This window comes from Monodelphis domestica, chromosome 1 (genome assembly GCF_027887165.1).
Source record: "Monodelphis domestica isolate mMonDom1 chromosome 1, mMonDom1.pri, whole genome shotgun sequence".
Lineage (NCBI taxonomy): Eukaryota > Metazoa > Chordata > Mammalia > Didelphimorphia > Didelphidae > Monodelphis > Monodelphis domestica.
Genome location: NC_077227.1, coordinates 34,516,552 through 34,541,884, shown reverse-complemented (window position 1 = coordinate 34,541,884; position 25,333 = coordinate 34,516,552). Strand labels below are relative to the sequence as shown.

The 25,333-nt window shown below is 37.8% G+C and overlaps 1 protein-coding gene across 13 annotated transcripts in view; it reads right to left on the bottom strand.

The window, feature by feature from the left end:
• SCAPER (S-phase cyclin A associated protein in the ER) overlaps positions 1-25,333 on the bottom strand; it is a 406,197-nt gene that overhangs the window by 274,045 nt on the left and 106,819 nt on the right. For all 13 annotated transcript variants that reach the window (XM_007477981.3, XM_007477982.3, XM_056796839.1 and 10 more), the window contains 5 exons: positions 21,968-22,085; positions 21,591-21,702; positions 16,334-16,474; positions 9,569-9,724; positions 8,022-8,164 (listed from right to left, as the gene is read on the bottom strand). In XM_007477981.3, the coding sequence (XP_007478043.2) occupies positions 8,022-8,164; positions 9,569-9,724; positions 16,334-16,474; positions 21,591-21,702; positions 21,968-22,085 (670 nt within the window). The remainder of the gene's footprint in view (positions 1-8,021; positions 8,165-9,568; positions 9,725-16,333; positions 16,475-21,590; positions 21,703-21,967; positions 22,086-25,333) is intronic.

The window sequence follows — 25,333 nt, the reverse complement described above, 5'->3', positions numbered from 1 at the left end:
AGAAATACAGAAATGGTTCAATAGTAGAAAAAATATAAGCATAACTGATTACATCAATAACAAAAGTGAAAAAATATCAAAAAATCAATTCATGCAGAAAAATCTTTTGACAAAATATAATACCAATTCTTATTAAAAACACTAGAAATGATAAGGAGTATCTATCTGAAAGCAAGAGTAATCATTATCTATAATGGAGATATGATAAGAAGCATACCCAATAAGATCAGGGGTAAAGCAAGGATGTTCATTATCTCTATGACTATTCAATATTGTAAGAGAAATGCAAAAGGACAAGAAAAATAAATTTAAAGAATAAGCACAGTCAAAACCAAAACTACCACTTTGTAGATGATATGATACTGTAAATAATATATTAGAAAACTCTATAAAATCAACTAAAAAATTAGTTGAAGTAATTAACAACTTTAGCAAAGTTGCAGGATAGAAAATAAATCCAAATAAATTATCAGCATTTCTATATATTACCAACAAAATCCTGGAAGTATAGACAGAGAAATTCCATTTAAAGTAACTGCAGACAATGCAAATATTTGGGAGTCTACCTGCCACAATAAACTATAAAACTATATGAATGTAAATGCAAAACAATTTCATACAAATAAAAGATGTAAAAAACAGAATATTGATTGCTCATGGGTAAACTGAGCCAGTATAATAAAAATGAAAATGCTACCTAAATTAATTTACTTATTCAGTGCAATGACATACCAAACTATGAAAGAATTATGTTACAGAGTTAGAAAAAATAACAAAATTCATCTGGAAGAAGAGATCAAGCATATTAAAGAAATCAATTTTTTTAAAAAATGAAGCAAGGGAGGCTAGCCTTACCAGAAAAAAAGAATAAGCATCAAAACAATTTGGTACTGGCTAAGAAATAAAGCAGTGGACCAATGGAATAGATGAGGTACATAATACACAATGATAAATGACCATAGTAATCTAGTGTTCTATAAACCCAAAGATCCAAATTTGGGGGCCAAGAACTCACTATTGGACAAAAATTGCTGGGAAAACTGGAAAGCAGAGTGGCAGAAGTTAGGCATAGACCAACATCTTACACCATATGCCAAGATAAGATCAAAATGGGCAAGTGATTTAGGCATAAAAGGTGATATCATAATCTAATTAGGGGAGCACAGAATAATTGTAACTGCCAGAACTATGGATAAGGGAAGAACTTATAACCAAATAAGAGTAAGAGAGAATAATAAGAAGTAAAATGAATAATTTTGATTACATAAAATTAAAAACTTTTCACCCAAACAAAACTAATGTAGCTAAAATTAGAAAGAAAGCAGAAACCTGGGGGACAGAAGAACTGTCAATTGTTCTGATAAATGCCTTATTTACCAAATATTTAGAGAAATGATTCAAATTTATGAATATAGCAGCTATTTTCTAATTGGAAAATGGTAAAAAGATATGATCAGGCAGTTTTCAAAAGAAGAAATTGATGCTCTGAAAAAAACATTCTAACTCACGTGGGAAAAGAATACTAATGCACTACTGGTGGAATTATGAATCCAGTTGTGAGTCCAACCATTCTATAGAACAATTTGGAGCTATGTGCAAAGGCCTATAAAATTGTATATGCTCTTTGATCCAGCAATACCACTACTGGATCCGTATTCCAAAGAGATCAAAGAAAAGGGAAAAGGATATACATATATATATATATAACAAAACCACTGATAGCAGCTTTTTTTTTTTAAGTGACAAAGAATTGAAAACTGAGGGGATGCCCACAAATTGGGGAATGGCTGACCAAGTAGCAGAATATGACTGTGATGGAATACTCCTGTGCTACTGCTCTTTCTTTGTGTTCCAAAAAACCAATGACACTACAATGAAGATGTCTTGACTTTCACATGAATTAGATATAAGAAATCACAAGGGGGATATTTCCTAAAAACTTGGGGAGATTTATATAAACTGATGTAAAGTGAAGTGAGTGGAACCAGAAGAGCACTGTACATAGTAACAGCGATATTGAATAAGTCCAAGACAGTTCCAAAAGATCTATGATGAAAAATGCTCTCCACCCCCCGAGAAAGAACTGAGGAACTCTTGAGTGTAGGTTGAAACTGACTTCTTTCACTTCCTTTTTCTTGTTCTTTTTTGTTGTTGTTTCACAGCATGGCTAATACAGACATATGTCTTGCATGACTTCGCAAATATAATGGGTGAAGATTGCTTATCTTCTCAATGGTTGGGGGATGGGCTGAAGGGAGAGAACTGGGAATTCAAAAAAATTTTAAATGAATGCGAAAAATAAACATCAATTTTTAAAAAAGAATATGTTGAGATCTATATTTGTATCACAGAAGTATTGGTTGTCTATTAATTTATAAAGGAAAAAAATTCCACTGCATTATTACTATTATCTCTATTAAAATATTTTCTGGTCATCTTGTTCCACAGAGTTCAACTGGAACTGGTCCTGGTCCTAGGACAAGCCATTATCCTGCCATTATCATTTTATGTTTAATTTCTTTAGAATATCACAAAGCTAATGAAATTTTTTGGTGAGTTTTAAGGTATGACAATATAAACTCATTATCAGTGGGTTCACTGAAAACATCCTTGGAGACATATAGTATTTAGGTGATGCAAGTCCCTGCACAATTTCCTCTCCTTTCCAGAATGGTTCAAATGGTTAGCCCTTGATTCTGTTGATCTACTTGTGGTTTGATATACCTAAATTTGAGCACTCAGTTAACTAAATCTTTCAGACTTCTTAATAACCTGACAACTCCAACTTCCTCTCCTCAGTCCCAACAACTGCACAGCTCTAAAACCCCCTTCAGCCTTATGTCCTCCATCTTTGATCATTTGGTCCCACTTACCAATTTATTCTATCAGTTTGCTGTAGCCAAAAACTGCTTTTATTTTTAAGCTTGCTTTGTTTTTGCCTTCTATGTCTCCTTCTCAATCCCCTCACTTCAGGTTCTATTCTCTGGTTCCTGGATTCTCCTTAGGCTAGAGCTATTTCAACTCAGAAGTAGAATCTGGAACAGTCTCTGGGCTTGAAGACTGTTTTCTTTCCAATTTTCTTCAGTTTCCTCCTTCCAAAATTCAGCTTCTGACTTGCTTCACTAGCCCAAATCACCAATATAATTTCTTCCTCCTTCTTTTGGTCAAGTCCTTCTTTCTTCTAACAATCTTCATCCAAATAAGATAGAAATAAGAGGATTTCAACTCCATGACAAGCCTTTGTGCAAGGAAGTGTGTACATTACAAGTATATTCTTGTCCCTGAGCCTAGGCCTTTGGCTATTCTGCATGCCTAAAATGAGGAAGTAAGTCACTTTTGGTGAAAATCCAATGGCATGTACCTGTTAACAGCTTTTACTATTGCTCAATGAACTGATGTCTGCTTTTTTAGGAAATGTTCCTGTGGTTTTGAAACCAATTAATCATGTGATAATTGTTGTTGTAGTTGTAAGGCTATACAGCTTCATTTCTATCTACTACAAATATTTTCCAATATTTATATTTTAATGTATAGACCAGACTCCTATGTATACTAGATCAAAAGAACTGCTCTAAGTAACAATTATGATATGCAAAAAATAGATTCTAAAGATGATAAAATATGCAACCATGTAGCTAAAAGGGATGAGTTAAAAGATAAAAAAAAAACTTAAAATCTGAAAACTGAAGGCAATGTGCTCTGGAATCCAAGGATCTGAGCACAAATTCCAATTCTGCTACTTATAAACTATGTGGCCTTAAGCTTGCTAAGCCTCAATTTTCTGTTGTATAAAATGAGCAAATTGAACTGGATAACCTCTGAGTTCCCTTCCAGGTTATACACATATGATATTGTGACTTGCAGTTTAATTTAAAGTAAGTTTATCACTTTCTTATCCTCAGAGCTAAAATAATAAGTACAAGTGTTTCTGAACACCATGCCAAACTAAACAAAGACAGATAATTTATTTTCTTGCAAAATACTAGACCAAATACAGAACCTAAATGTTGATTTAGTTCAGCTTTATTTAAAGGGCACATTTTCAAGTGTTAAAAGTTTTCATGAGTAAAAACTTCACTGCCAAGTGTCTAAAAAATCTATGAAAATTTAATTACATTGGATGAAAAAACCTTTTCTTTCCCTTATAAGCAACAAAGATCATAATCATATACCTCTCTATATATACAAAGTACCTATATGGAAATAATTTTCAGTAATGGTCTTACTGAAATTAACAAAATTCTTTTTTTTTTTAATTAAAAACCTTTACCTTCCATCTTAGAATTTCTAAGATGTATCTGTTCCAAGGCAGAAGAGTAAGGTCTAGGCAATGAGTATTAAGAGACTTGCCCAGGTCACACAGAGGACAGTGTCAGAGGACAGAATTGAACCTATCTCTATCCACTGGGCCACCTAGCTGTCCTCAGCAAGATGATTCTTAATGTGTTTGTTTAAAAATAAGTATGCATTTGTAATTTCTAGTAAGTAAATATATCTCAAAAATTACTCAAATATTTTAGATAAAGTGAGAAAAGGAGTTTTTCAATCTTCCTGAGTTTTAGGCAATCAAGAAAGAACTGATAAAGCTAGCTAACCATGAATGTAAATAAGCATCAACCATTACAATTTGTATTTCAAAGAATGTGATATTCTATTATTACTGGAGGCAGAAAATAAGACCTATTTACACAAAAAGTAATTGTTCCAGAGTTCCCAGGTTTGAGCCTTAAGTCCAATGCTTCTAATTCATTATTATAAAAGATTTAAAGGCTAAATTAAACAACAAAAATGTATTGTGTCCCTGATGTGCCACACTCTGGGCTAGGTTACAGAGATAAGATAAAAAGAAAATCATTCCTGCCCTTAAGCAGTTTATCAGGGGGAAGAGACATAAATGTATACGGAATTAATACAAAATAAGTACACAGTAATTTTAGGAGAAAGAGCCCTAGCAACTGTTGGGATCAGGTAGATCTGAGCAGATTCTTACAGGAAGTAAAAAATACAAGAAGCAGAGGCGATGAGAAGTACCTTCCAGATATCAGTCATGGTCAACAAAAATAACAAACGGGAAAAAGAAAAAAGGATAGAGTATCAACTGTGGGAAACAGTATTAGGTCCATGTGAGCTAGATGTCAGTAAGGGAAGGACCTGGCAAGGAAGGATAAGCTGAAGTTATGAAAAGCTTTCAAAAGACCAACAGAAATCTCCATTTTATTCTAGAGACAATAATGAATTTGTTATCTTTATTTTTTTCCCAGTAGTGTCCTACTCTTAGTGATCCCATCAGGGGTTTTCCTGTTAAAGATAATGGAGTAGTTTGCCATTTGTTTCTCTAATTCATTTTACAGATGAGGAAACTGAGGCAAATAGGGTTAAATGACACAGCTACTGAGTGATGAGGCCAAATTTAAAGTCAGGAAAATGAATCTTCCTGACTCCAGGCCTGATAGTACTCTAAGCACTGTACCCCCTAGCTGTCCAATACTCCTAGAACTGAGTAGGGAAATGATGTGGCCAGACATTCTGGTTTGGGGCAGCATTAAAAAGAATAGATTGGCAAGAGGAGAAAAGTGAAGCAGGAAAACCAATTATGAAATTATTGCAATAGTTCAGGTAAGAAGTAATCAGGAATTGAACTGAGGTAGTTGCTCCATAAATAATGAGAAGGGACTAATGCAAGAAATGTGATGGAGGTAAAAACCAGATTTGGCAACTGACTGGTTATCTGGGGTGAGGAAGGGTGAAGAGTCTACGATAATGCTGGAGTAGCAAAACTGGGAGCTTGGAAAGGTGGCGATTTCCTCAACAGGAACAGAGGAGTTCAGAGGAGAGTGGGCTTGAGGGAAAGACATTGCAATGTACATGAAAAAAGGCAGTCCCTACAGGGCAGCTTATAATCTAAAGGTAGAAACAGAATGCAAACAACACTGCACAAATCACATATACACAGGAAAAGCAAAGGGAAGGCACTGTGGTATTAATGGGCCTAGGAAACCTTCTTGTAGAAGGTAAGAGTTTTGTTGAAACTAGAAGGAATCTGGGGAGGCTAAGAGGCAGGGATAAGACAGAGTATTCCAGGCATGGGCAAGAGTCAGTCAAAAGGGCTAGAACTGACAGATGGAGTGTCTTGATGGAAGAATGGCAAGGAGGCCAGTGTCACTAGATCAAAGAATACTGGGAGTGTATAAGGAGAGAGCAGTCTACAAGGGAAGGGTGCAGGCTATGAAGGGCTTGAATGTCAAGGAAGATTTTGTATTTGATTATGGAAGCAAAAGGAAGACAGAGGAGGTGACATGATCAGACCTGTGCTTGTGGAAAATCACTTTGATGGCTGAATGGCAGAGGGACCAGAACAGGGAGAAACTGGAGGCAGTTAGACCCACTTCACCAAGCTATTACAATAGACCAGGCATGAGGTGATGAGGAGGTACACTAAAGAGCTGGAAGTTTCAGAACAGAAGAGGGCAGGTGATGGTAAAATTGACAAAAGATTGCCTATGGTGGGATGAAAGAGAGTGAGGAATCGAGGATGACACTGAAGATCCAAATCTAGGTGACTGGGAAGATGGCAGTGCCCTCAAGAGTAATGGGGAGATATGAAAGAAGGAAGGGCTATTAGGGAAAGATAGTAGCTTTGGACATGTTGACCTTATTATGTCCATAGGACATCCAGTACAAGATATGCAATAGACAGCTGTGGATGTAAAACTGGAGATCAGCAGAAAAATTAGGGCTAGATAATTAGATGTGAATCATCAGCTTAAAGAGGATATTTGGATTTGTGGGAGCTGGGTATAGTGGGGATAGCAGGTATAAGCTAAAAGGAGACTAAGAAGGAGCACTCAGAAAGGAGAAGAAACAGGAGAGATTAGTATCACAAAAACCTAGAAATAAGGCTATCAAGGAGAAGAGAGTGACTGACAGTGTTAGAGGCTGCAGAGATGCCAAGAATAAAGACTAAGAACAGGCCAGGAGCTTTGGCAATTAAGAGATTATTAGTAACTTTTGAAAGCCATTTTAGTTGAATGATGAGGCCAGAAGCCAGACAGTAGGAAGTTAAGGAGTAAATGAGAGGAAAAGGGAGTGAGCTTTGTTGTCAAATGCAGAAATAGAGGAAAAGGATTATGTTCCTAGGAATCAGAAGAAAGAGTATTTATTTCCAATTAAGAGAGACACATTAGGACCTAAAGGAACCCAGATTTGCCTAGAAAATCACAGAAAAGTTATACAATATGTCAGAAGGAACATACATGATTTTTTTTTTAATTGAAAAAGAAGTAACTATAAGCTCTCCCCTCAGCCCTTTTACTCCCATGCCAGTTGAGGACTGTAAAAGACAAATGCAAGAAGATGGCTCAAGATGAGTGGAGCTAAGGCAAGCTAAAGGCACAGTGTGCAAAGAAGCCAAGAGAGTTCAGACCAGGGATGTCATGTCTAAGTCTGAGCCACAGCAGAAGAAAGGGCTAGATTATTGCCTAAATAGTCTACCCTGAGTCACATCAGGAGACAAAAGCAAGCTTTTCTAAAACCACCCCCCTTTGTTATTTTTTATAACTCAATAAGATTCCATCTCACACACAGACAAGTATATGCCATAATTTGTTCAGCCATTCCCCGGTTAATGGACATCCCTTCAGTTTTCAACTCTTTGCTACCATGAAAAGAATAGCTGTAAATATTTTAAGACACATGGATACTTTTCCTCTTTCTTTGACTCCTGAGTGGTGCAGTCTGAGTAATGGTCCTCCTAGACTGTGGGGAAAAGTATCGAAGAATTCTGGAGTGCTGAGCCTGGGTCTGGGACTAGGGTTCAGCATACTAAATTCATTATCAACATGGGGAAGAATTCAGGATGCAGTTCCTGCCCACCCATCCAGGAGACATTCATTCTTCGACCACTTTTCTTTGTAGTATAAGAACTTCTGGTAAATTCAATTAACATTTTGGGACATTTGGAAAAGAAAAGGACTCAGTGGCAGGCAGCATACCACTATGACTACTACAGGGGAGGGAGCTACCTGGCTCTTTCCCGAGCTGCATCCTCACGGGCTTTCTCTTTCTCTTGTCTCTGCTGTTCAATGCGTGCCTCCTGCTCTCTCCTCTTCATCAGCAGCTCTTCCACACGGGCTTGCCGTTCAGCTTCCAGAGCTCGTTTGCGTTCCTAATGCCAGAATCATTGTTTTAAAAGACAATGGTTTGCAATTACAAAATAACAAAAGTCATCCCACTCTTCATAGACCAAGATATTAGTTACACAGTAATAGATTTCTGCTTTAGCTATTCATTCTTAGCAGAGGCAAACTAAACTTTGATAGTCACTTGTGTTTTTTCCTCCCCACTTGTGTGAAAGAAACAATAACATCAGCAGAGAGCACTTGGGCCTCCCCACTTGAAGTCAATGTAAACACAGATCTCTGCCCTTTGCCTCTTGGCATTTTTTCTTTTCTGCTTTGAGTATAGGAGATTGGAAATGGCTGAGATGGTATCAGCTTAGAAAACAGAAGAGAGCAAGCTACCACAGGACAGAAGCCAGATTCCACATGGAAAGGCAAGTCCCCGAAACTCTGTCTGCATCTCAATTGAAGCACACAAAGGTGCTACGTAAACTCTCAGAACTTTCCTTCTCCAAACTCTAGGACCATGTTGGTGAACCTATGGCAGGTATGCCGGAGTGGCTGTGTTCCTCCCTCTCTCCACCGTGCCTGAGAAGATTTCTCTCACTCCCCCACCCCTCTACCCAGCAGCCCAATGGGAGCATTTCCTCCCTCCCCTGTCTGGAGTAAGGTAGGGAGCTCATATGTGGCATGAGGGTGCCGTGTGGACACTCAGTCTCTAATGGCTATAAAAGGTTCACCATCACTGCTCTAGGAGCAGAGTCCCAACTGATCTTGTTGAATACAAGCAGAGATGGGGACTTATTTATGGCTGTCCCAGGGTTGCAAATGAAACCAGAGAGGAAAATTCTATATAGGAATTGTGATGAGTTCACAAGCTATCCCAAAGTTCAAGATGGTTTGTGGGAAAGTGTGGTCCAAAGTTTTTTTGGGGGGTGGAGGATGGGTAAGATTATATTTCTGTTCTTGCTATATCTTTCTAGTAAATATTCCCTTGTAAATGCTAATGTAAATTAACTGGTTAAATGAAAATTGGGGTGCTAATCACTAGTGGTGAGGAGGGGCAAACACACTCAATGGGGGCTTGAGTCAATAGGTTTAGAGAAGAAACATCCCAACAGACAACCTTTCTCTAGAAAAGTGAGTCCAAAGTATTTCTATACATGTCTCAAGGACTCTAGGATGTGCCAAATAAAAGTTAATTACTTGGAACAGGTAGGTGGCTCAGTGGATAGAGAGTCAGACCTGGAGAGAAGAGATCCTGGGTTCAAAACTAGCCTCAGACATTTCTTAACTGTGTGAGCCTGGATAATTCACTTGATCCCAACTGCCTAGCCCTTCACACTCTTCTACTTTGGAACCTATACTTACTACCAATTCTAAGACAGAAGGCAAGGGTTTAAAAAAATGTTAATAACTCTAAGAAATTATTATTTGGAGCTAAATTTTACCTGTACAGCTTCATCTCGGGCTTGCTTTTCCTCCTGTCTTCTCTGGCGTTCTTCCTGTAATTCATTCAGTCGCTGTTCATATTCTTTCAGTTTGGAAAGCACATCATGACGTTTATTCTGGGCTTCTAAGGTATTTATAAAAGCAATTTCATTTACCTGTAATAAAAGCAATAGATGACACAATATCTTTCAAATTGGATTCAAATCGATTTGAGATTATAAATTACCAGTGATCTAATCAACAATGGGTCTTTCTTCCAAGGATGAAGATAAAATCATCCCCAATGTCCTGTACACATTAGTAAAAGATCCTTCATGAATTTTGGGGTAAATGATCATGTAACTAACTTCTGATAACAAGCCTCTCTGAACTCAGGTTGAGCTTTGTTTACAAGAACCCACTTTTAGGGATATATTTCCAGTTTGACATGCCCTTCCAAAATCAGCCCTTCAGTAGCACAGCCTTCCAATATGAAGCTATTAGTGGAAAAATAGATAACTCCGCTACCAAAAGAAAATGCCAAATACACTTTATAAACCAACAGACGCATGCTAATAAGCATTCTGGAATGGATCTCAAAATATAAGTAGATAACTAAAGTGATCTTTTCTTCACCTTATGGACATTACCACAACTAAGCCTTAAGGTTATATAAGTAGGCCCAGACAACATATGCTAGAAAGGACCTCAACTCAACTGCCTAGTCCTGGAATCTTGTTCCTCTTTTATACAATTAAGCTCAGTTAAAGTCAATAAATACTTTTTGGTGCCTACAATTTACTAGGAGCTTTGCTAAGTGCTAGGGAAACAAAAAAAGAATAGCCATTGCTCTTTAGGCAATTCTAACAAGATACATAAGAATAATTACAAACTCCAGAAAGGTTACATTGGGAATAACCAACAGAGGGGAGGCACTAGAATAAAGGGGCAAGAGGGGGATTGGGAAAGACTCCTATAGAAGGTGGGATATGATCTAGAACTTGAAGAAAGCCAGGGAAGACAGGAGGCAGAGATGAGGAGGGAGGGCCTTCTAGGAATGCAGACAAGTAGAGAAAGTGCCTGGAATTGAGATGGGAAATATTTAAGGCCAATGTCACAGAAGAAGGAATGAAACTGGAGTGCTAATCATTAGCAGCAAACAGCATATGTAGGGAGGAGCCTAGAAAGGGAAGAAGGGGCTAGGCTATGAAAAGCCTAGAGTGTGAAACAAGATTTTATGTAGCATCCTAGAAGTGATAGGGGGCACTGGTAGATTGAGAAAGGGATGATGCAGTCACACCTGCACTTCAGAAAGATCACTTAGACAGCTGAAGGGACAATGGACTGAAGAGGGAAAAGACAACTATTTCCAGCAATGCAAGGCCCTAGGAAAACTCCAAAGGACTCATGACAGAAAAGTCTATTCACTGCTATAGAAGGAATTGATGGAGTCTGGATGCAGATTGGAGAATATCATTCTTCACTTTATTTCTTCTCTAATGTAAGCAATATCTGTCTTCTTTTACAACATGATGAACATGGAAATATGTATTGTATAACATATGAACAAAGTGTCAGGAAAGAAGACTGAAGTAGGAAAGGGCATTAGGGGTCATCTAGTTAAATCACTTTATCTCAAAGAGCAGGAAACAGGTCTGAGTTATTCCTACCCCTGTTTACATTCTATCACCATGCTCTGCCCTACTACTCCTTCCTTGAAGGAATACAGGTACTGTCAGAATCTTCTGAATTTTTCACTCTAAAGAAAATTTTCAATTGGAACAAATTACTGGTCACTTTAGCCTAGTTCTAGATACTGTAGATGGACAATGAACTAGGCCCAGAGTCAAAGGATGGAGAAAAGGCTTGATGGACTTTAAGTAACTAAACAGTGCTTTAATGACTTTAATAATAAAAGATTATCTTTTAAATATTTTTTCATGCCATGTATATCTAAAAGGATAGAATGCCACTGGTTCTGAAAAATTAAAGCTGTAATAATCACATTATTTCCCTCCCTCCCCTCCACCCACCCTTCCCATAGCCAACACAAACTTTCATTGGGTATTACTTGTGTCCTTGATCAGAACCTATTTCCATGTTGCTGTTTACACTAGGATGTTCATTTAGAGTCTATATCCCCAAACATATCCCTTCGATCCATGTATTCAAGCAGTTGTTTTTCTTCGGTGTTTTTACTCCCACAGTGTTTCCTCTGAATGTGGATACTGGTTTTTCTCGTAGATTCCTCCAGGTTGTTCAGGGTCACTGCATTGCCACTAATGGAGAAGTCCATTACATTCAATTGTACCACAGTGTATCAGTCTCTGTGCACAATGTTCTCCTGGTTCTGCTCCTCTCACTCTGCATCAGTTCCTGGAGGGTGTTCCAGTCTCCATGGAATTCCTCCACTTTATTATTCCTTTGAGCACAATAGTATTCCATCACCAACATATACCACAATTTGTTCAGCCATTCCCCAAATGAAGGGCATCCCCTCATTTTCCAATTTTTGGCCACCACAAAGAGTGCAGCTATGAATATTCTTGTACAAGTCTTTTTCCTTATTATCTATTTGGGGTACAAACCCAGCAGTGCTATGGCTGGATCAAAGGACAGACTTTTATCACCCTTTGGGCATAGTTCCAAATTGCCCCCCAGAATGGTTGGATCAATTCACAACTCCACCAGCAGTGCATTAATGTCCCAACTTTGCCACATCCCCTCCAGCATTCATTACTTTCCTTTGCTGTCATGTTAGTCAATCTGCTAGGCGTGAGGTGATACCTCAGAGTTGTTTTGATTTGCATTTCTCTGATTATAAGAGATTTAGAACACTTTTTCATGTTCTTATTAATAGTTTTGATTTCTTTAACTGAAAATTGCCTATTCATGTCCCTTGCCCATTTATCAATTGGAGAATGGCTTGATTTCTTGTACAATTGGTTTAGCTCTTTATAAATTTGAGTAATTAGACCTTTGTTAGAGGTTTTTGTAATGAAGATTGCTTCCCTTCTAATTTTGGATGCATTTGTTTTGTTTGTACAAAAACTTTTTAATAATCAAAATTACTGATTTTACATTTTGTGATTGTTTTCTAGCTCTTGCTTGGTTTTAAAGTCTTTCCTTTCCCAAAGATCTGACAAGTATACTATTCTGTGTTTGCCTAATTTACTTATAGTCTCCTTCTTTATATTCAGGTCATTCACCCATTCTGAGTTTATCTTGGTGTAGGGTGTGAGATGTTGATCCAAACCTAATCTCTCCCACACTGTCTTCCAATTTTCCCAGATGTTTTTATCAAATAGTGTGTTTTGGTCCCAAAAACTGGGATCTTTGGGCTCATCGTAGACTGTCTTGCTTAGGTCATTTACCCCAAGTCTATTCCACTGATCCTCCTTTCTGTCTCTTAGCCAGTACCAAATTGTTTTGATGACCACTGCTTTATCATATAGTTTGAGATCTGGGACTGAAAGTCCTCCTTCCTTTGCATTTTTTTCATGATTTCCCTGGATATCCTTGATCCTTTGTTCTTCCAAATGAACTTTGTTATGATTTTTTCTAATTCAGTAAAAAAGTTTTTTGGTAGTTCAATGGATATGGCAGTAAATAAGTAAATTAATTTGGATAGGATTGTAATTTTTACATGTTAGCTCGTCCCACCCAAGGAATAATGTTCTAAATTGACTTAAAAAACTAATTCAAATGGAGAAAATAAATTAAAGCTGTAAGTTACCAAAATGATAGTGGAGAAGTACATGATGGGCAGGAGTAAGTTATAATATACTGTCAACAAAGAACTCATCAAGGAAAATATCATAGGAGATATCAAGAAAGAAATGTTTGCTCAGAAGAGGAAGTGAGTTAGTAAAACAGCAAGAGCCAAAGGTAAACATCGGGCAGTCATTTCATTTTCTGGGCAAACACTTTGCAAAGGATTTACACAAAAACATGACAAACAATCACAGAAAATGAGGAAGGGTAGATCAATTGTATAATCTGTATCCTGGGAAGGAGTACCAATACTGATGACATCATAAATCCATTGAACTATCAGTGCAATATTTCTTGTTTCTAAAGATGGAAGGGAAGGTTTTTTTTTTTTAAATAAATAAAATAAAAACCATATAAACCTTTAATATACTCTAATAAAACATTTCTTCCCATAAACTGTTCTTTTAAGGGGGCATTTTATAATCTTGAATGACTGAGCTTTTTGGCTCAATTAAATTGGATTTTTAAGAATAAAAGAGAAAAAATAAAATACCTAGGAATCTATCTCCCAAGACAAACACAGGAACTATATGAACACAACTACAAAACACTCGCCACACAACTAAAACTAGACTTGAACAAATGGAAAAACATTAACTGTTCATGGATAGGATGAGCCAATATAATAAAAATGACCATCCTACCCAGACTTATTTATCTATTTAGTGCCATACCCATTGAACTACCAAAATACTTCTTCACTGATTTAGAAAAAACCATAACAAAGTTCATTTGGAAGAACAAAAGATCAAGGATATCCAGGGAAATAATGAAAAAAAACACATACGATGGGGGCCTTGCAGTCCCTGACCTAAAACTATATTACAAAGCAGCAGTCATCAAAACAATTTGGTACTGGCTAAGAAACAGAAAGGAAGATCAGTGGAATAGACTGGGGGAAAGCGACCTCAGCAAGACAGTATACGATAAACCCAAAGATCCCAGCTTTTGGGACAAAAATCCACTATTCGATAAAAACTGCTGGGAAAATTGGAAGACAGTGTGGGAGAGACTAGGAATAGATCAACACCTCACACCCTACACCAAGATAAATTCAAAATGGGTGAGTGACTTAAACATAAAGAAGGAAACCATAAGTAAATTGGGTAAACACAGAATAGTATACATGTCAGACCTTTGGGAGGGGAAAGGCTTTAAAACCAAGCAAGATATAGAAAGAATCACAAAATGTAAAATAAATAATTTTGACTACATCAAACTAAAAAGCTTTTGTACAAACAAAACCAATGTAACTAAAATCAGAAGGGAAACAACAAATTGGGAAAAAATCTTCATAGAAACCTCTGACAAAGGTTTAATTACTCATATTTATAATGAGCTAAATCAATTGTACAAAAAATCAAGCCATTCTCCAATTGATAAATGGGCAAGGGAAATGGATAGGCAGTTCTCAGATAAAGAAATCAAAACTATTAACAAGCACATGAAGAAGTGTTCTACATCTCTTTATAATCAGAGAGATGCAAATCAAAACAACTCTGAGGTATCACCTCACACCTAGCAGATTGGCTAACATAACAGCAGAGGAAAGTAATGAATGCTGGAGGGGATGTGGCAAAGTAGGGACATTAATTCATTGCTGGTGGAGTTGTGAATTGATCCAACCATTCTGGAGGGCAATTTGGAACTATGCCCAAAGGGCGACAAAAGAATATCTACCCTTTGACCCAGCCATAGCACTGCTGGGTCTGTACCCCAAAGAGATAATGGACACAAAGACTTGTACAAAAATATTCATAGCTGCGCTCTTTGTGGTGGCCCAAAACTGGAAAACAAGGGGATGCCCATCAATTGGGGAATGGCTGAACAAACTGTGGTATATGTTGGTGATGGAGTACTATTGTGCTAAAAGGAATAATAAAGTGGAGAAGTTCCATGGAGACTGGAACAACCTCCAGGAAGTGATGCAGAGCGAGAGGAGCAGAACCAGGAGAACATTGTACACAGAGACTGACACACTGTGGTATAATCGAACGTAATGGACTTCTCCATTAGTGGCGGTGTAATGTCCCTGAACAACTTGCAGGGATCCAGGAGAAAAAAACACCATTCATAAGCAAAGGATAAACTATGGGAGTGGAAACACCGAGAAAAAGCAACTGCCTGAATACAGAGGTTGAGGGGACATGACAGAGGAGAGACTCTAAATGAACACTCTAATGCAAATACTATCAACAAAGCAATGGGTTCAAATCAAGAAAACATCTAATGCCCAGTGGACTTACGCGTTGGCTATGGGGGGTGGGGGGGAGGAAAAGAAAATGATCTATGTCTTTAACGAATAATGCTTGGAAATGATCAAATAAAATATATTAAATAAAAAGAAAGAATAAAAGAGAAACTATGTAAACCATGTTTTCCTTAATATGATTATGGAAGTCACATCAACATAAAAAATAATAATGAAGGTAAATGTGTTAGAAAATTAAACAAAGTTGGATCCATTTAAACAATGTGAAAAATAACCAACAAGTGAAATAAGAACATCAATATTCAGATATTTTTGCCTTTCAAAAAATGAATATTCTGACAAGACAGATCTAGTTTTCTCTGTACTACCTGGATAGAGGGGAGGGGAGGAGAGGGAGGAAAAAATATAGCTTCCATTTAAGTCCTATTCTGACTCTTGAGAACAGCAGAGAAGTGATCCTAGAATTCCAAAGGCCCAGGAAAACTGAAATTCTGACTCCCAGATTAGGGGCTGTGTGGAAAGGCCAGACATAGCAAAAGACAGATTTCTCACCAGAGTTGGTCTTAGTGACTCACAAAGATGGCAACCATTTTGAGGTGTCAGTGCAACATTCCCAGTGCCTCCAATATCCTGAGACAATGAACAGGACAACTTAAAAAAGAATGCAATCTGTATAAAGGGACACACATTTGGACTAAGACGGTCCTACTTATGACCTTTGGAAAATGATCAAGTTTGATAAAAATGATGAATATCTTTAAAAAAGGAAATGCCCACATTTACTGCCCTGGAAAGGTACCTTGGCTTCTTCCTCTTGAGCCTTTTTCACAATGGCTTGTAACTGTACTTCCCGCTTGAATTCGGCATGAAGTAATTTCTCCTCCATCATTCTCCGACGCTGATCCAGTAACTCTTCCTTCCACTTTCGGACATCTTTCTCCTGCATATGAAGAATTAACATTATTTGTCTAAACCAAGCCCTTAGCTTTATTTAATTTATTTTCCTTATTTCCCACAAATAATGAGAAAATTGCATTTCATATAAACATGCAGGATTTGGGCACCTTTCTTCTACTGATTCCTGATCTATAACAAAAGAAAGGGACAGAACAAATGGAGAGTATCTAAAGTTCAATGTGTTTCTCTTCTCATCTATCCCAAAGCTGTCACACAGCTCTACCTCCTGTCATTTTCCAGTTCCCAACCAAGAAATGTCATCATTTTGCTGTATGAACCTCAATTGTTATAGAAACAGCAATTGAAGATACTGGGGGTGTTTGGTTAGCTGTATAATTGAAAATCTGTTACCCTAAGAAAGAACTACATTTCACAGGAGCCCACTGACTTCCTGTCATTACAGACTTCCTGTAGATAGGGGATATTAGGCAGGGACGTGGAAGGTCCCACCTCTTTACTTCCTGTCCCGAGCTTGGTGGTAGTAAGGCAGGTGTTTGAACTGGCTGATCAGCCATGGGCACATGGTTTTTATGTTGTATCTTCTTTATTCCTTAATTTCTAATGCTCATTAATAAATCTCTTAATATTTATTTTTTATAATATTTTTAGTAGAGATTAATTTTAATTTTTAAATTTATGGCAACCAGAAGATGGAGAAAAATCTCTCTCAATTTTTTTTAAGATAGCCTAGATAATTTTTTAAAGCCATGTTTCTCCTGTCAAACTAAGAGAAGACTTTAGGAAGCCACAACAGCAATCTTTGTATGCTGGAAGGGGCTACATCACAGAAGGAGCACATGCCTGAAGGACCACCATCTAGGAATCCAAAGCAGGCTGACCAGATCAAGATAAAAGGGGTGGAAGATGAGTGGAGACTTTATCTAGTTCAGTGCCCTCAATTTAGAGATGAGAAAAGGAAGGCCCAGAGGAGTACACTAATTAGGTGAGGACCACTCATATTCTCCAATGAAGAAGGTAGAGTTGAATCCAGGTCTAAGTCTCTCCATGTGTAGACCTTCCACTACCTTCAATGGCCTCCGTCTGTTCAATGTCTTGCTTCAGTACAAGATGCAGAGACAAGGTGGGGAATACAGAATAAAGTCAGAAGATGTGTGTTCTGATTCCAGCTCAAGCACTTCTAAGCTATGGAATTTTCAAATACCTTGACTTTTCTAAAGTATAAAACAAGACTGGCATCTATCTTCTAAATTACCATTCATGGACTTGTCTTGAAAAACATAATACATGCAAAAACAATGAAAACCATAAAGTCCTATATAAATATAAAGTGGCACTTTCATTAGGGGAAAATGCCTGAATAACAGGTTGAGTAAGGTGTAACTAACATTCCTTCCAACAACACAACTCTATAGTTCTATGGCTTGGTTTTTCGAGAATGCTCTGAAATGGAATGAGAAATCATGAATAATTTCTATTTCAGTTTCAACATCCAAGAAGAAAAGAAACCACCATTATTAGGGAACTTCTACAAAAATAAGTTACTTAAAGACTTAAAGTAAAAACTTATAGTTTATTACCATGAATCATTTGAATTTCTGCTATATGATTAATAATTAAAACAAAAATAATGATAAATAAGTGATTATACTACTAATCAAAAATCTTTGAACTATTTTCCTTTTTTTATTTGGCATAGTATTTTGAAGCCAGTTTTGTGCATCATTACCCCACTGGGACACAGATCATTATTAAATTCTGACAGAGCATAAATCAAATTATCTTCTACAATACATAATAAGAACATAGAGAAAGGCTAACTTTAAAATAAAATCCTCTCTTGCTCTCTCTCTCTCTCTCTCTCTCTCTCTCTCTCTCTCTCTCTCTCTCTCTCTCTCTCTCTCTCTCTCTCTCTCTCTCTCTCTCTCTCTCTTTCTCTCCCCCCCCCCCATCTCTTTCAATCCTCCAATCCTCTTTCTATGCCTCTGTCTTTGGCTCCCTCATATCTGTAAAGAGATTTCACTTTATCTGTAATACACAAAATATGCTAAATGTGGGGCAGCTAAATGGACACTTCCTAGCTGTGTGACCCTGGGCAAGTCACTTAACCCCAGATGCCCAACTCTTACCACTCTTCTGCCTTGATTCTAAGACAGACGGCAAGGGTTTTAACATATATACACACATACAGAAATATACTCTAAATGTGAGGGTATTTTATATCATATGATTACATCATGAATAATTATCTGATAAGAGTCAAACACATAAAATTTAAATCTTCATTCACATAGTAGCTCTTCAAGAAGGAAGGAAAATTATTTCTTCACCCTAAGTTTTTAAAAATTAAATTTTACTGTAATTTCACAAAGAAACATTTTATTTCCATCCTATCTCCAATCTATCTTCCAGTGAGAGAGCAAGTAACAAAACCATCAGTAAAGCACAACAAACTGCTTCATTGGCCACGTAAGAAGAACATGTGCATGCCCTGAGTCCATCAGTAACCCCCACCAGGGGGGTATTCTCTAGTGAGACTCTCTGTTGATCAGAAATCCTAGTCTTTCAAGGTTGTTTATCTTAACAATTCTGTTTCTACTCATTTCACTTTGTGTCAATTCATATATACCTCCCAAGGATTTTCTAAAACCATCTCCTTCAGTATCTCTTATAGAACCATAGTATTTTATCACCTTCATAAATTATTACTCATTCAGCCATTCCCCAACTGATGTACACTGCATTGTTTTCCAATTCTTTGCCACCTCATTTTTACTACTTCTGTATATATTAATACTTTTTCTTTGATCTCTACGAAACACAGATTTACAAGTAGTATTGGGGGTCAAAGGGTATGTGCAGTTCAATAGTTCTGGGGGCATAATTCCAAATTGCTTGGCAGAATATCTGGGCCAGAGCCAGGCCTAGAGACGGGAGGTCCTAGGTTCAAATCTGGCCTCAGACCCTTCCCAGCTGTGTGACCCTGGGCAAGTCACTTGACCCCCATTGCCAAAAAAAAAGAATATCTGGGCCAGTCCATAGTTCAAGTATCAATATACCTGTTTTACAATAATCCCTCCAGCATTTCTCACTTTCTTGTTTTGTTAACAGTTTCAATCTGATGGAAGTGAAGTGAAAACTCAAAGTTGTTTTAATTTGCATTTCTCTAATTAGCCATAATTTAGAGCATTTTTATGACTTTGAATAGGTTGAATTTCTTCCTTCAAAAACTGCTCAGATGAAAGCACTCAATTTTTCACTTATTTGGGGTTTTAGTTTTATATTATTCACTTATAAAAGTGAGCGATATGAAAATGTTTTGCATGATAATACATGTTTAACCCAGATCAAATTGCTTCCCATCTCTGGGAGGGGGGAGGGAAGGGACACAATTTGGATCATATAGCTTTGGAAAATTATGTAGAATCATATAAAAAAATAAAATATAAAATAAAAAATTTAAACTTCATTAATAACCTAACCATTTATCAACTGGGAGATGCCATTCATTCTCATAAATCTGACTCAGTTCCCTGTATATACATCAGAAAAATTTGATGAAAAAAAAATTTTTGATGAATGCCTGTATTTTATTTTGATGTTTGTTTCCAAAAATAAAAAAATTCTACAACCAAGTGCTACAAAGTATTTTGTTTTCCATTTGCCTGCTTTTCTTCTACTTTTAGCTGCACTGGTTTTGTTTATGCAAAAACTTTTATGTCATGTAATGAAAATTATCTATTTTATCATCTGCAATCCCTTTTCTCTCATTTGGTCATAAATGATTCCACTCTCCATAAATTTGATGGGTAATTTCTTCCTTCCTCTTCTAATTTGTTTATACTCTCATCTTTTATGGCTAAGGTATGTACCCATTTGGAGTTTATCTTGGTAGACAGTAAAAGATGTTGATCTATGTATAGTGTCTGCCAGACTGCTTTGTGGTTTCCCAAGTTTGTCAAATAGTGAGTTCTTGCTTCAATAGCTGGAGCTCCAATAGCTCCAATTTTCTGAATATTGACCAGCCTGGCATTCCTGGTAAATTCAATCTGGCAAATACTGTATGATCTTTGTGTTAAAATTATTATAGTTTCCTTATTTACACATATATTTTTTACATATTTATTATGGACTTTGGCCTATAACTTTTTTTTTGTTTTGTCTCATTCTAGCTTAGGTTATCAGGACTATATTTGGGGGCAACTAGGTGGTTCAATGGATTGAGAGCCTGGCCTAGAGATGAGAGGTTCTGGGTTTAAATTTGGCCACTTCCTACCTGTGTGACCCTGGGCAAGTCATTTAACCCCAAATGCCTAACTAACCCTTATCACATTTCTGCTTCAGAACCAATACCTAGTATTAATTCTACGATAGAAGGTAAGGATTAAAAAAAAAAGACCATAATTGAATCACAGAAAAAATTTATAGTATCTCTTTTGCTAGTTTGGAAATAATTTCTCTTTAAATGTTTGATAGAATTTATGTGCAAATTCATTTGTTCCTTTTATTTATTTGTTTTTTGGTGGGGGGAATTTGGTTATGGCTTGTTTAATTTCTTTTTTTAAGACAAGGTTATGTAAATCCTTGATTTATTGTTACATTAATCTGGGCAGTTAATATTTTTGTACAAAAATCACTTCTAATAATTACTTTCATGCCATCTTCAGTGGTTGTGAATTTATTCTTTTCACTTTTGATATTGAGGATTTTTTCATTTTTTAAATCTACTTTGCTAATAGTTTTTATTTTATTTTTAATTTCTTTATTAATAGAACTTATCCGCAAATGTCACAACCCTTTCCTACAACACAGAAGGCCCATTCAATAATCTCTGGAGTTCTAATTTTATTTAATTTTTTCTAAAATTCTACTTGGGTCCCTTAAAAATTTTTTTAGTTATCTAGGTCTGAGAGAGGTAAATGTAGGTTCCCTATTATTATAGTTTTATGACTTCTTTCTGTGACTCATTTAAATTACATTTACAGTTAGGAAAAACTTGAGGCAAGAGATTCTGCCTGGCAGCAACTGAAGCAGATCCAGAAGATAATGGACATAGCTATAGGGAACAATCAGTCTTGAGGCTCGATCACTACGTTCCTGACATGAAAGGAAACTTCCTTTCCCCTGATAAGAAAGCTTACCCGTTCTAACAACTTCTGAAGCTTCAATGTTTTCTCTTCCCGCAGTTTTTCCCTGAGCTGCTGAGCTTTCATCTGCTTTTCTTCATGCTTCTTCTTGGATTCTGCTATTGTCCTATGGCCACATAATGAAGATACAAGGGACAAACATAAGCTTTAATGGAAAAAAACCAATACTCATATCAACAGTTAAAATTATTGGAAAATAAATCCTGCTCTTGCCCACATCTTATTTATTTTAGTCATGAAGTTCTGAATGTGTCAGCATTTTTTCAGGGGCAATGGGTCTTAAAAGATTAAGTGACGATTGTTTTTAATGCTTTTACCTGGGCGGTTTCTTTTGATAGAAAAGATATTAAATCATATTTGAAAGTTCAAACCTTTTGCGTGAAGGTGAAGAAAGCTTTTCATGCATGTGAATCCCATGTCCTGGAGGTCTGGCAGGTTCTTCCTCAACTATATCACCCCAGGATGTATTTTGACGCCAGGACTCCCGAGCTGTTCCAAACAAAAAAATCAGTTCTTTTTTATTACTATGTAGAGAACATCCATTTTGAAAATCGTGGCTTTGAAACTAGCTATTTGAAAAGACAGCATCTATTTCGTCCTACTCTGAATGATTCTTAAAGAGGAAACTCTAAGGGAATTCTAAGGAGAAAAGATAATAACATTTTAGTAGAAACTCCTCTCAACACACTAAATAATACAAGAGCCCCAAGGGGAAAAAATTCTACAATGTCAGAAAGAAGAAAAATGAAAAAACTCCACCACAAAGTAATTCTTATAGAAAAAATATGGGATAAGGAGAGATAAGTGAAAAAGAATATAAGTCCCAAAGAGTCATCAGGACACCAGAAACCCTGGAGGCAGGGATGCAACAATCCTCCACTCAAAGTAATAAAAGAGTCAACTCCAAAAGAGGGTGCCTGTGATTATATCAGTCCAGAGAGTTCAGAACTGTTCTGATTATGGGGAAAAGCTACACAAGAGTGGCAAATTTACTAGGAGTTAAAAAAGAAAAAAAAAGATAGAGAAAGGAGTGAGAGACTATTGAGTTAGACTGCTGATTACTCTGCAAAAATTGCCTTGTGACAAGTTCTTTCAGTTATGTTCTATGTGGTGGGTTTTCTCAATCTGAAGACATTTATTTCACTTCTATTATTTGCTGTAAGGAGACAGTGCATCCAGAAAATCTCTCACTCTATCATCTTGCCTGAATCCATTTATGAGTTTCTTTACACAATGAATCCCTTGGAATAGGAGGATCTTATGTTATATTATCCCATCATATTTTAAACTGCTAACTCCAAAAAGCCAGAGTAGCAGTCATGATCTCAGCAAGGCAAGAGTAATACACAAGGAATATCAGGAATTTGCATGAGCATGGGAAGATCAAAGATCTATACGACAGTTTCCTCATCTGTAAAAGTAGGAACTAGAACAGATGACTTCCTTCTAAGGGCTATTCCAGATCTGGGCATTTGATTTCGGAACAAAATGTGCACAACAGAGAAAATAATATGCAGGAAGCCCGCAACATACACATGCATATACATAAATACACACACGAACACTGGTGAATGGCCCTGTAGAAGGTACCACTTCTCCTGTCTGGAAGGGTGGAGGAACTCTCATTTAGGCTTCACTTGTTTCCACTCTGCCCTCTTTCTTTTTTCACATCTGTCAATCAGTCAGTAAATGTTTATCAGGTGCCTATTATTGTCAGGCACTGTGCTAAGGACAGGGGATACAAAAAGAAGAGTCCTGGTTCTCAAGAATTCACATTGTAATGGGGAGATAGCACTGCAGATGATCTCCAGCTGAATGAAGATCATCATGGGAGGGAGGGCCCTCACCTGGCTGCCCTACTCCAGAACTTCTCTGATCACTCCACCATGCCCCAAGAAGCTCCCACAAGAGCCCTCACCACCCTCAAAGGTTCCTCTGGTTGGAGAGTGGAGCCACAAACTCCCAAACTACCATTTCAAGACAAGTTTGGCTTACATGTTTCCTCATTTCTAACATGGCTTCCCTACTCTGGGACTTCTCTGACTTCTCCATCATTCCTCAAGGGTGCTTTCTTTCTCTCATTCCTCTCCCCTCCCTGGATTTTCAGGTTCTTTTCGTATGAAGTCTTCCTCCTTTAGAGCATTAAGCTCCTTCAGGGAAATGACTTTCTTTTTTTTTTTAACCTGTACCCCTACTTAGCACAGCGCCTGGCACAGCACAGGTATTCAATAAACGTTACTGATCAATTGGCACTAGCATTAAGGGGGCCTGCAAGAAGCATCTTATGGAAAGGTAGAATTTTACTCATATATGAAGGAAGTTGGGGAAGTTAGGAGGTGGAGAGGAGGCAGAGCATCCCAGATACAAAGGACAGAAGGTGAAACTGGCCCAGGGCCTCATTTGAGTTAGAGCAGGAACCCAGGAGGGGGTGGAATTGTATGAGGCAGGAATACTGGAGAGATGGAAAGTTGACAGATCATGGGGTGGGGGCCCAGGCAAACTTAAAAAGCAAAGAGGGCATTTTATCTTTGCTCCCAGAAAGGGTTCTGGATAGGGGAGAGGGTAACCTGGTCAACTTGTTGGACAACTCTAGGACAATCAATTTGACAGCTGAGAGGAGGACGGATTGGAATGAGGAGGGAGGAAGATTGACCAGTGGACTATAGAAACAGTCTCAGCATGAGGTGATGAGGCTCTGGTCCAGGGCAGGGGCTGGAGATTTCATTATTCACGTTCTGTTACAGCAGCTATGTCACTTGGAGTCTAGGGGCAATAGAATGGCTCTCAGGTCAGTACTGCTCCTGCTGTTTTAGTTATATTGGACAAAAAGCTGTTGGTTCAATCACAGACATGCAGAGTTCACTTAGAAATCTAGCATTCAGACCAAAGTGTGAGCACTTTAGAGCAATTTAAAATTTTGTGTTTCTCTAGCTAACACCAACCTAGTATAGTCTCTTTATGTCTGAAGAAAAATAAAAATGTAGGAACATTTAGGTAAAAAAAATGGCAAAGAATAGTATGGTGCAGTAATGGCAAACCTATGGCACAGGTGCCAAAGATGGCACTCAGAGAGCTCTCTGTGGGCATGTAGTTGCCCTCCCCTGCCAGAGTTGATCCCCTCCCCACTCCCGCCCAGCCACCCAATGGGAACACACGAGGGGGGGAGGGGGCAGGAGAGCAAGGTGGGTAGCTCACAGGAGGCAGAGTTGGAGGGGACCAGAGCACTTGGGTGACTCCCCTCCCCCTCGCTATACTGGCTAAGAACATTCCTCACTTCACCCACCCCTCTACCTAGTAGCCCAATGGAAGTGCTTCCTCCCTCTCCTATGTGGAGTAAGGGGGGAAGAGGAGTATGGCATACCTGGCACTTGTGTGTATGTGTGTGGGTGGGGTCTTAGCACATAGTTATTAGGGGGCCAGGGCAGGGGCAAGGTCTGGCTCTCCATATCAAAAAAGTTCACCATTACTGGTATAGTGTGACTGCTCTGGGGGAAAGAGGAAGAGAAGAGGTCTTTGGAGGGACTGTGCCTCTGTCCCTGAGGAGATGAGTCCAACAGCTCCTGCCCAAGCTGTTTGTTCAAAGATAGTTCACCCTGATCTTGCCTTTGCTTTTTCATAGGCAGGCCCTCCTTTTGGGTTCCCTTTTTAATTTCTCCTCTTGTTCCCATTTCAGTTATGGCCCACCAATTTTTCTAGTCTAAGTTATGATGCCTGGCATAGTTCAGGGGGCCCACTGC